This window comes from Sander lucioperca, chromosome 5 (assembly GCF_008315115.2).
Source record: "Sander lucioperca isolate FBNREF2018 chromosome 5, SLUC_FBN_1.2, whole genome shotgun sequence".
In the NCBI taxonomy this organism is placed as follows: domain Eukaryota; kingdom Metazoa; phylum Chordata; class Actinopteri; order Perciformes; family Percidae; genus Sander; species Sander lucioperca.
Window position 1 is genome coordinate 6,527,277 of NC_050177.1, and position 11,468 is coordinate 6,538,744.

Below are 11,468 nucleotides of genomic sequence, written 5' to 3' on the forward strand. Positions count from 1 at the left end.
TTGTTGTTTTTTGGCTTTTTCATTGAAATTGTAACATCCTTACTTTTATTTTGAGAATAAAATCTCATTTCCGGAATTGCGCTGATTCTCTGCTGTTAAACTACGGAAGCTGGAAAGGAACAGAAAATCGAAGTAGGATTTTATGCTACCCTGTGGTTTGACCTCATATCCTCTGGGAGGCGACATACAGCATAATATGATTGATTTAGGTGTTCACTTTATATTTTGTAGTTTGCACATGATTACTACAGACCAAAGTGAGTACCATTTTTTTCAATTGTTATTGACCTGTTAAGCATTAGTAAAACTTTACCCGCGATACCGCAGTTTGTACTCGCAAACAATGCAGGTGGCTACTGTCCTGTCAATCACTGTAGGCAGTAAAAACCGGCATTATTATTGGCACCCTGAATGTATTAGAACGGTTGGACCAGTTATTTTAGTTGCAAGTCAGATATAACAGCCACACTGGATACCAAACGGTGCTTTCAAAATAAAACTATATAAAATAATCAGTGAAATAAAAGCGTTTAATCTGTCAATTGTCGTAACACAAAGAACAGAGATTATTAATGAAAACTATGGAGGTGGCACATAAAATATATGAGTGCCCTTTTAGTAATGTGAAATATATTCTTTAAAAGGATTTTTTATTTTGAAACTTGTGAAGGGAAGTCTCTCTTATTTTGGAAGTTTTGACAATTTCCCTGTTTCCCCACCCATAAAACTCTCGTACTCCACACACACAAACACCTTTTCAGAAAAGTGCACAGGTCTGTCTGTCAGATGAGACGTAGGTTCCTGGACAGAGGAGAAGTCTGGACCTAATGGAGTCCACCCTCCCCAAAGGTTTGCTGTCTTTTTTTTTTATTTTTTTTTTTACTATGATTGCTTTAACAATATACTTAGTTTATAGTTTGATGTGTGTGGGCTTAATTGCATTGTGGTCCATCTCTTACTTATCAACAGACAACAATCATTTCAGGAAGTTAATGATCCATTTGTTACTGTTTTATAGAGGTGTTTCTATGCCAGATATAGCCTTTTACATAAAACAACGACTTTGTCTTCTTTCATTTTACTGTTAATGGTGTGTCACTTTTCTGAATTGTTGTAATTTGCTGGATTTATGGCAAAGGGCACCAAAAAGTAATCAATCTGCATGCAGGCACAATTTCATTGATTTAGCACCTTATGTTTGATTTGTACTCCTCTATGTTTTTAATCTGGCTGTAAATTTAAGGAAGTGGGATAATAAAGGGAAGTGCAGCCTGCATGGTGAAAAAAATAGGTGAAACAAAAACAGCTGATCCTCCATAATAGATAGACTACTGGTGGCTCATCAGATGAAGAGTTTAGGATTCCAAATGTATAGAGATAATATATAAGAGATCAGAGTAATTGGCGTTTGTCTCCTGTCACCCTGTACTGCGTAGCTCTAGCTGGAGCCGGCTCTGCAGCTGTCCAGCAGCCAGCGACAGTCCCTCCTGGTGGTTTGCAGCCAATGGCTGAGGCAGACGAGCCCGCAGACCCGGGCAAAGCAGAGGGAACCAAGAGTCAATCTGGACACCCTGCAGGAGCAAAAGATGGACAGGTAAGCTAACCAAAGGTGCATGGGCCTATGATGATTTGACACCAAATAGTCAAGATACTATATTATTCATTAGCTATAGTTATAGTAAGTTATAATTTCATGAAATCAATAAAAAAAAAGATATATATAAAATGTGCCGACAGTTGCAAAATGATTAACTGCATTAAAGTAAAGAACATTAAGTGTTACTGTAATGCTTGTCAATTCTGTTCTATGTGTAATTATTTCCACCAGATTGAATTTCTTTTTTCCGTTGCGTCGAGAAGTAAACCTCTACATGTGGCCCGAATTCTGAATTCTAAAGATTGTGAAAGACACAGCAGATAATTTCTGCTTTCTCTTTTCACCAGGAGTTGAACTCATTTGACAGCTCTCTGTCCTCCTCGGACAGCGAGGATGAGGGTATCGGCAAGAAAGACAAGAAGAAGAAACAGCTGAAGAAGAAGAAGAAGAAGGAGAAGAAAGTATGTGTCTCAAAAAGCTTATCTTCACAAAAAAGTAATATTCACTCTTGAATGCTTTTACCATTTCTGAGTAAAAGTTGCATAGACTGTGTTGGGACAGGGCTGACAAACTTACAGTCCGGTAGTTACATGATGAAATCAGCTCAGTTGACAAAGAAGTCAGTTGACCCTATGGTTACTTAAGGGTGTTGCCTTGATTGGAAGCTACACATGTGAGGCAGAACTCATGAGTTCTTCTGACTCATGATAGTGGATGGAAGTTCACTGTGGGCTGCACCTAGAAAAAGGCAGTCAAACAGGAAAGAACTAGTTTCTACTTTTTTTTTTTTTTTGGTTGGTACAATGCTTGTGTCCATTTCTTCTGTGTGTGTTGCTAAGTGCTTGAAGAGCCCGTCCCTTCTGCCGCCAGCTACACCACCTTCTCTAGGCAGCTATGACAAAGCTTCGCTTCAGTGTGTTTTTAGTGACTCATTCATTTAGATTCTCGGGGAATAAATAAACCTGTTTAATGTGTACACAGGATTCCAGCTCAGCATCATCATCATCTTCCTCCTCTTCTTCTTCCTCCAGCAGCTCCTCAGACAGTGACAGTGAGGTAGGTTGTGGCATAAGTGACGCTCAATGTTGACATATTGCTTGCATGCAACTCCTGCTTTGCTCTAACATGTCACACACAAGTTGCTGTCATCACATACCTTTCAATACCAAAGAGCCCCTCGACCGACACTCATGACGACAAAATGTATTGTTTGCATTGATCTTTGTGCTAGGTGCAAGATGCTTGATGTACAGCTCCCAGTATTTTCTCAGTTGAAGCCAACACATTTCCTTTAAATGTGTTAAAGAGACTGTATAAGTGATGATTTTATAGTGCAGTTTTGCAAATTCTTCACAAATCTGCCTGCAGCATTGCTAAATGAAGTCCATGTGCACAAACAATTTCACATCAGCTTATAGGGGGATTGATAGTCCTTTCTAACTATGTCACTGCCTCAGGTGAGGATATTGTCAAAGCTAACAATACAGTCTGTAAAGAGAATATTTAGGCTGGAATGGCTGTCAAATTGACTGTATTTAGAAGTCTAAGAAGTGAGCTTTTATTGTGTCTTGGCAAGTTAAGGGATAAGCACATCAACCTTCCCCAGGCCTGATTCGTCAACTGTTCAGATTTTCAAATAGCTCTAAGCCAAAGATTACTCACTAAAGTATTTCACCGTTTTGTCTCGTTCAGTAATGTTTGGCTTCAAGTGACTGCAGCATGATGGCGTGATGTTTTGCCCATTTCTGAGGTCGTAGGTGGAAAATCAGGAGACTCAGGAAAAGCGAGTTACTCACGACGCTGAAGTTGGCTTCCGATTCGGCAGTTAAGGGGAAATTTAAGGGGAACTTAAAGCTGACCACATTAGACCAGGTCCAGATCCAAAATCACTGTACCTAGACTTGTCAAATCTGGACTAAATTATCCCAGAGAGGCTAAATATTCTTAAAAACACAGAATCTGCAGCAGTTTCTCTTAAATTTCCCCTTAAATGCTGAATCGGAAGCTGTGAATCGGAAGCCAACTTCAGCGTTGTGAGTTACTCAGCTCTTTCTGTCCTCTTTTCACAAACATTATAAACAAAGTTTGCATTCCACAAATGTTACCCGCCATTAGTTCACATTACCAGTTAGCATTTAGAAGCTTTAAGGCAAAAAAACAACACACGAGCAGAACAGCTGAAAAGTATGTGTGTATAACACTGGAATGCATTTCCCCCTGAGCTGTAGGCAGAGGCTCTAATGTCCTGGATCTGATAGCTGATAGGTGGTATGTGACAGGAGAGGAACACACCCATTGACAATGTGTGAAACACCTATATCTACCACAGCAAGTCAAGACAATTGTATATATTGTATTGTATCTGTGTACTAAGAGCTATATGTGTAGTCTGTGCACACCATGACCCGTGTTGGTTTTGGCTGCATGTCCACAGTAACAGGATGTTTGTTATCTGACTGTATTGAAGCCAGATCATTCGTAGTATATTACTAGTAGGTGACACCCAACCCTGATGCTGATTACTTTATCTTTATATATATACAAATGCAACACTCACTTTGCAAACAAGCTTCATACATGAGGACACATACAGTTGAAGTTTTAAAACATCTAACAACATTTGAAAGAATCAACATGCCCTTGCAGGATGACAAGAAGAAGAAGAAGAAGAAGAAGACGAAGAAGCAGAAGAAGAAGAACAAGGATGAGAAGAAAGAGTACGGCTGGGACAGTGTTAGCATATCTGGTAAGTGGAACACAGCATTTCTCATTTGCATTGTGAAACTGGTTCACGTTTTTAGATACTGTATCAAGTCCGGTGAGGATAATGCATTTCCAGGCTCTGTGCATTCTCCTTTATGAAATCATGTATATTGCATATCATAATGTGTTGTGTGTCGTTATGTTACGTTTGATATGTACGCTTGTATTCCAAAATCTTAAACAATCATTTCTAATGTTCATTCCATCTTGTCTGCTGCCGTTTAACATAACGTAACGTAGAGTTTTCCCTGCTTGTCTCTACGACATGTAACGTTAGACAGCCAATCATAAACATTATTAAATCTTGGTAGAAGCATGCTGCATGCTTTTTTTGTTGTTGCATTTTTAGGCCTTTATTGACAGGACAACTGAAGACATGAAAGGGGAGAGGGGGGGGGGGGGGGTGACATGCAGAAAAGGGCCGCAGGTTGGAGTCGAACCTGGGCCCGCTGCATCGAGGAGTAAACCTCTATATATGGGCGCCCGCTATACCAACTGAGCTATCTGGGCGCCCGTGTGCTGCATGCTTATTGGCTCACTGACGCTGATGAGATTTACTCCTTTGGTATTGAAATTGGATATTGAATAATGAGACATTTTTCAATACTTTAGAGGCAATTCGGTCGGTGCCTAAAAAGTATTGAATTCGGTACCCAGCCCTACCTGACCCACAGAATTACACATTTTCTGGTCATAATGGAGTGACAGTTTAAGTATACGGTGACACAAAAGAGAGTGAGCAACCACTTGGGTTGTCATTCAAGCTTTGACATGCACTTTCTGATATTTATTAACGCCCATATGGTCATTTCCTACAGTAGTGAAATAATAGTCTGTGTTTGCAGACTCTTAATGAAAACCTCATTACTCAGATTATAATTTATTGTTTAGTATGTAATTTAGAAGACTGTTTTTGTCAAAAAAGTTGACAGAATTATATTAAATAATATTCACAACTGCATTATTGTTCTATTCTGCAGCAGTGATGCTATGTGATCTAAATCCACTATTTTATGATATAGATATCTGTCAGCTGACAATGCATGGAACTTTTTTTTTATTTTTTATCTTTCTATTAAACAGATGCTTTCCATTTTAACATGCGTAATGTTTTCAGCTCCTGACGGCCAAATGGAAGAACGGTATGCAGAAGGTCTGAAGATGAGCCAGGTAAGAGAGAACTCAAACAACCTCCATTTAAAACATGCTGTTTGCTGTTAAACTTGTCATTATAGACTTTCTGTCCTTTTCTTGCTTCAGGATTTTGACTCATCAGATGACGAGAACGACAAGAAGAAAGAGAAGAAGAAGAATAAGGACAAGAAGAAGAAGAAAAAGAAGAAGAAGGTATGTACACGTTTCCCATAATACAGCAGATTATTCAACAATAACTGTTTTATTAGACTACTTAATGAAAACAATGAAACATTAATATATGAATTACACTTTAAACCTTTTTGTTATTAACTATCTACCGTACTTCTGTCTCAGGATTCTTCCTCATCTGACAGTTCATCCTCCGACAGTGAGGATGAAAAGAAGAAGAAGAAAAAGAAGAAGAAGAAGAAGAAAAAGAAGAAGAAGGTATGATTTATCTGATACTCTACAGTTATAATATTGCAAATATATTGGGTGTCTGTTCTACCTCTGTGCAATGATCTAAACTGATATGTTAATTGTTTTGTTTCTCTTTCAAAGGCCTCCAGCTCCTCTTCCTCAGATAGCTCTTCGTCATCCTCCTCTGACAGCGACGACGACAAGAAGAAAAAGGACAAGAAGAAAAGGAAAATGAAAGACAAGAAAAAGGTAAAGCAATGTGAATTTGTTCAACTGAGCTTGCTTCTGAGTATTAACATTTTTTTGTGTAAATTAGGAGGAATTTGCAGAAAGTATACAGTAACACATTAACAATTACAATGAATCATGTAATGTATGTTTCCTAGCCAATGACATCATTGTGTAATAAAAGTGTTGCTGAATAAATAATAATAATGTCTCACCCATTGTTGCATCATTGGCAAACAGATTTATCTATGACAATTATACTATTTCTTTTGATTGACATAGGATTCCAGCTCTTTACCACCATCTTCATCTTCTGACAGTGATAAAGAGAAGAAGAAAAAGAAGAAGAAGGATAAGAAAAAGAAGAAGAAGGATAAGAAAAAGAAGAAGGATAAGAAAAAGGTAAAATTCCTTTTTCTTTAAAAAAAAAAAAAAGCCTGAAGGTTTTCAGGTCAGGATTGAAGCTGCTCATCACGTGAAACTCACAATCCATTTCACTCATTGTAGAAATGCGGTCAGATCAGTCAGGTCACTTTTTTCTTTTTTCTTTTTCTGCATACAGGACGCTTTTCATTATGTTATGCACCAAATATGAACAGTATCTACATTTGGGTGTGCTTACTTTGTAATAAGAACATATATTGCGTATCAGCTATATTCAAATTGTGTTCCAATGAATGGGTCTGTAGACTCTGATTTTTTTATGATCCGTCATGTTGTACTTGTGTGTACTGTAAACATCTCTGCATACAGTGTGTGGGGACATACAGGGTGCAGTATATAAAGTAAGCCTGAGCTTGACTGTATTTGTGATGTTCCACAGGATGAAGAGCAGAATGAGCTCTGCAGTGCTACTGCTCTTTTAGCAATTGGTGAGTATTTCTATATAATACATATAAATCAGAACTGTAATTGCAACCAGACCTGTTGATGTGGTTGATGCAGTACTGCTGGACTCCTCTGCAGATGGTGAGCTTGCAGGACCATGTGCCGACGGAGATAAAAAGAAAGATGAAGTTGCTGACAAGGTGAAATACTCACACGCACTGAATGCATGCAACACATGTATGCACAAATCCACCGGAAATCATTGGGGTTTTTTTTGTCACGCCAGGCCAAGAAAGAGCTTAAAGCAACGGAGGAAGGCAAACTGTCCTCTGGATCAGCAGGTATGTGGGCTACTGAGAGGCTCTTGAACAAATCAAGCAGAGGTTGGAGGCTTGGAAAAAGTGTTACTGTTTTGGTTGTAATGGTGTTTCCTGTCCAGCAGGGGGAGCAAAGGCATTCCCTATTGGTATTGAGGAAGGCCACCTGAGTGATGATGAGGGAGAAGGAGGGGAGGAGGAGGAGAAGGATAAGGAGAAGAAGAAGAAGAAGAAGAAGAAGAAGAAGAAGAAGATGAAGAAGAAGAAGAAAAAGGTGATCACGATATGTGAATGCTGCTGTAAAGAGAATGCATTGGTCTCTACTCCCTTTAAACAAAATAGAAATGAATGCAGCTTTTTCAATGGGTTTTACAGTTGTCATAGTGCATCATCACCACTGTGTAATATAGTTATGTTACAGGATATTCAAGATCAGAATTCACAGTGATGTAAAAAAAAAAAACAGACAGGATTCTGATTCATCCTCAGACAGTGATGAGGACAAAAAAGACAAGAAGAAGAAAAAGAAGAAGGTAAAGGTATACAAATAGCTGTAGATGTTATTGTTTTTAAATTGCATCAGACATATAAATAGGCCTTCACATCTTATGTTGCCTTTTTGTATTTTAACGGCATACGGTGAATTTAGTTTATTTGTACAAAACCGATGAGTGTTTCTGTGTGCAGGCTGAGTGAATAAAAAACTCCCAATTGTCCATAAGTGAGAACGTGAGTGTGTCTTTCTCATTGGATTATGATGTGGATATCATATCATTGTGAATATTTGTATTTGATTTGATCTACAGGACTCCTCCAGCTCCTCTTCTTCATCTGATAGCTCCTCCTCAGACAGCGAAGATGACAATAAGAAGAAAAAGAAGGTGAAGAACAAGAAGGATAAGCTTTGTGCCTCCTCCTCATCCTCTGATAGTGAAGAGGACAAGAAGAAGAAATATAAGTGGCTGAAGAAGAAGGATAAAGTTTGGGCCTTCTCTGTATATAACACTGCTGTACTTGTGCTACTTAATGTTATTGTATAATCTTTCGGCTTTCTCTCTCCTTACAGGATTCCAGCTCTTCCTCCTCGTCTTCGTCCTCTGATAGTGAAGAGGACAAGAAGAAGAAGAAGAAGTGGCTGAAGAAGAAGAAGGTTTGTGCCTTCACAACATCTCTGTATTTAACATTTTTGTACTTGTGCTGTTTAATGTCATTAGGTCATCCTCGGCTCTCTCTTTAAAGGATTCCAGCTCTTCCTCCTCTGATAGTGAAGATGACAAGAAGAAGAAGAAGAAGAAAAAGAAGAAGAAGGAGAAGAAGAAGGTATGTACACGTTTCCCATAATACAGCAGATTATTCAACAATAACTGTTTTATTAGACTACTTAATGAAAACAATGAAACATTAATATATGAATTACACTTTAAACATTTGTGTTATTAACTATCTACCGTACTTCTGTCCCAGGATTCTTCCTCATCTGACAGTGAGGATGACAAGAAGAAGAAGAAGAAGAAGAAGAAGAAGAAGGTATGATTTATCTCATACTATACAGTTACAATATTGCAAATGGTTTCTTAATGAACAAGGATGCACTTCTGTGACTGACTGACTGATATCCTTTTCTAGAAGTCCAGCTCTTCCTCCTCTACCTCGGATAGTGATGATGACAAGGTGAGATCACACACACAAACACACACACACACACCCATAGTGCGTCTCACTATCTTTGTGGGGACTCGTCATTGACAAAATGCATTCCCTAGCCCCTTACCCTAACCTTAACCATCACAACTAAATGCCTAACCTTAACCCTTACCCTCACCCTAACCATAACCTAATTCTATCCCTGATCCTACAACCAAGTCTTAACCCTCAAACAGCCCTTTAACCTTGGGGGGTCCAGCATTTTGGCCCCACAAAGCTGTCCGGACCCCACAAGTATACTGGACTCCCGGTTTTTGGACCCCACGAATCTAGTTAAACAAGAACACACATACACACACACACACACACACACACACACACACACACACAAACACACTAATGTACTTTTCCCTATTACATGAATTATTTATCGGTAGCCAAGTTTACAACGTTAACAGAGATAAACCGCAGCAAAATGCATCATGAGTATTTGTCCTTTTTTGATTTTAGAAGAAGAAGAAGAAGAAGAAAGATAAGAAAAAGAAGAAGAAGAAGGATAAGATGAAAAAGAAGGTGAGAACGTCTCATCTTTTGTTTTCCTGTATTCCTGTTTTTTGGTTGATTATGAGTTACAAAAGTTACAACTTTTGGGGATATTAGCTCCTGGAAATTGACAAAAATGAAGCAGCTGGTCATTGACAACTCAGTGACATTTTCTGCAAAAAACATACTATTGATGATCTTTGGTCAATGGTAGAAAGATTGAAGTGAAACCGCTGAATCACCATGTCAGCGTGCATGCGGGCTGTAATCACTAGACCAACACTTTTTACTTCTCCCAACTCACAACAGAAGGGTACATCACCACTGTGTAATTGCTGCTGTATGAATATCATCATTTTCTGTCCAGGATTCTTCTTCTTCTGACTCCTCCAGTGATTCTTCTAGTGATGACGATAAGAAGAAAAAGAAGAAGGATAAGAAGAAGAAGAAAAAGAAAGACAAGAAAAAGGTAAAACAAAGTCGATGTGTTGTATTTGTCCGAAAAAATAAAAACATAAAAGGCAAAAATAAACACACTTACCATATTTACATCCATCAAGGACTCAGATTCTTCTAGCAGTGATGACGACAAGAAGAAGAAAAAGAAGAAAGACAAGAAGAAGAAAAAAAAGGACGACAAAAAGAAGGTAATGTACAGTAGTGTGTGATAAGAAAACATTTATGCTAATTTTTGTTTAAAACAGATAGATGATAGAGTGTTTCCATGCTTTATATATGAGCAGGACTCCAGCAAGAAAAGTAAAAAGGACAAGAAGAAGAAAAAGGTAATTTACTCATGACATGGGAATAGCATCAGATTATCTAATGTGAAGGTGAAATGACTGAATTTTTTTTTCCTGTTTGGCCTTCAGAGTTCGGGCTCATCAGGAAGTGAAACTGACAAGAAGAAAAAGATTGTAAGTTTGTTCTTAATATAAAAATAAAAATATTATGGGTGATTACAAGCATTACATTGGGTCAAGCTGATATTTTCTCCATCTAAAATGTCCTTTTGTATGGTTAACTTTTTAAATAACAGCGGTTGATTTCATTCCAGGAAAGCCCTGATGGTGAGCAAAGTGGCCTGCCAAAAACGGAAGTTTCAAGCTCAGTTGGTGGCGGCCTTTCAGCTCCCAGTGACAGCTGCTCTAAGACAGGCGGTTCTTCTACTTCTGTCTCCTTCGTGTCACTCCCCTCCAAACCCATGGTGAAGCTGGATCCCCTGAGTCATTCAGCTTTCTCCAAGCCCTCTGTCTCTGGCTCTTTCCTGAGTATGGGAGATAGGGCTCCCATTCGCAGACCTCCCAGCCCCATGGAGTCTCTGATGGCGAACCCAAGGAGGTATGGAGACGGAGCGACCCGTTCCACCTCCCACCTCACCTCTAGTGACATATTGAGAGGCACCAAGCCTTACTAATAATGAGATGTCATAGATCAAAATAGATGTTATGTATTTCTTAAAAAATGATGAAGGATGTTGTGTGATGTGATATGCTCTAATGATGTTCTTACCACCCTGATTTTATTCACAAATATTATGATAAGAGGTTACTATATAAAGATGCATTGTGACATGATGAAACATTTTAAGTTGAGGAAGAAAATTATACCATGATAAATGACTATATATATAGGCGATACTTTTTAATTGTTAAGAAAATGCACATTAGTGGCAGAAATATCAATTCACAATCACATGAAATAATTCAAAATCCTTACTTTGCTGAATAAAACTATGTGATTTTATTTGTTGTGTTTCCTGTCTTAACTTCCTACGCTGCCTTCAGGTACTGCTACATCTCCAGTTCTTCAGGTACAGAGCAAGAACTAACATTATGGCCACTGGAGCTATTTGTTGGCTTTGGATGCAGATGTGTATTGTGCTGGTGTATCTAAATAAAGAGGGGAATGAGAATAAAGCCTCTAACATATGTTTTACTAAAATATGACAGTCTGCAAATGACAGTGTAAACATTTATTACCAGTGAAAT

The 11,468-nt window shown here is 38.4% G+C and overlaps 1 protein-coding gene across 1 annotated transcript; it reads left to right on the forward strand.

The window, feature by feature from the left end:
- The first annotated feature begins 716 nt into the window (after positions 1-716).
- LOC116046562 (cylicin-2-like) lies at positions 717-11,223 on the forward strand. The gene is made up of 26 exons (XM_036001045.1): positions 717-849; positions 1,437-1,594; positions 1,945-2,058; positions 2,579-2,653; positions 4,244-4,343; positions 5,478-5,530; positions 5,621-5,707; positions 5,852-5,944; positions 6,059-6,166; positions 6,428-6,547; positions 6,969-7,017; positions 7,091-7,173; positions 7,260-7,314; positions 7,413-7,564; positions 7,761-7,829; positions 8,097-8,270; positions 8,357-8,440; positions 8,530-8,610; positions 8,755-8,817; positions 8,917-8,961; positions 9,445-9,507; positions 9,845-9,946; positions 10,038-10,124; positions 10,221-10,262; positions 10,350-10,394; positions 10,535-11,223. The coding sequence occupies exons 1-26, from the start codon at positions 828-830 to the stop codon at positions 10,892-10,894; spliced, it is 2,484 nt and encodes an 827-aa protein (XP_035856938.1). The 5' UTR covers positions 717-827; the 3' UTR covers positions 10,895-11,223.
- The last annotated feature ends 245 nt before the right edge of the window (positions 11,224-11,468 follow it).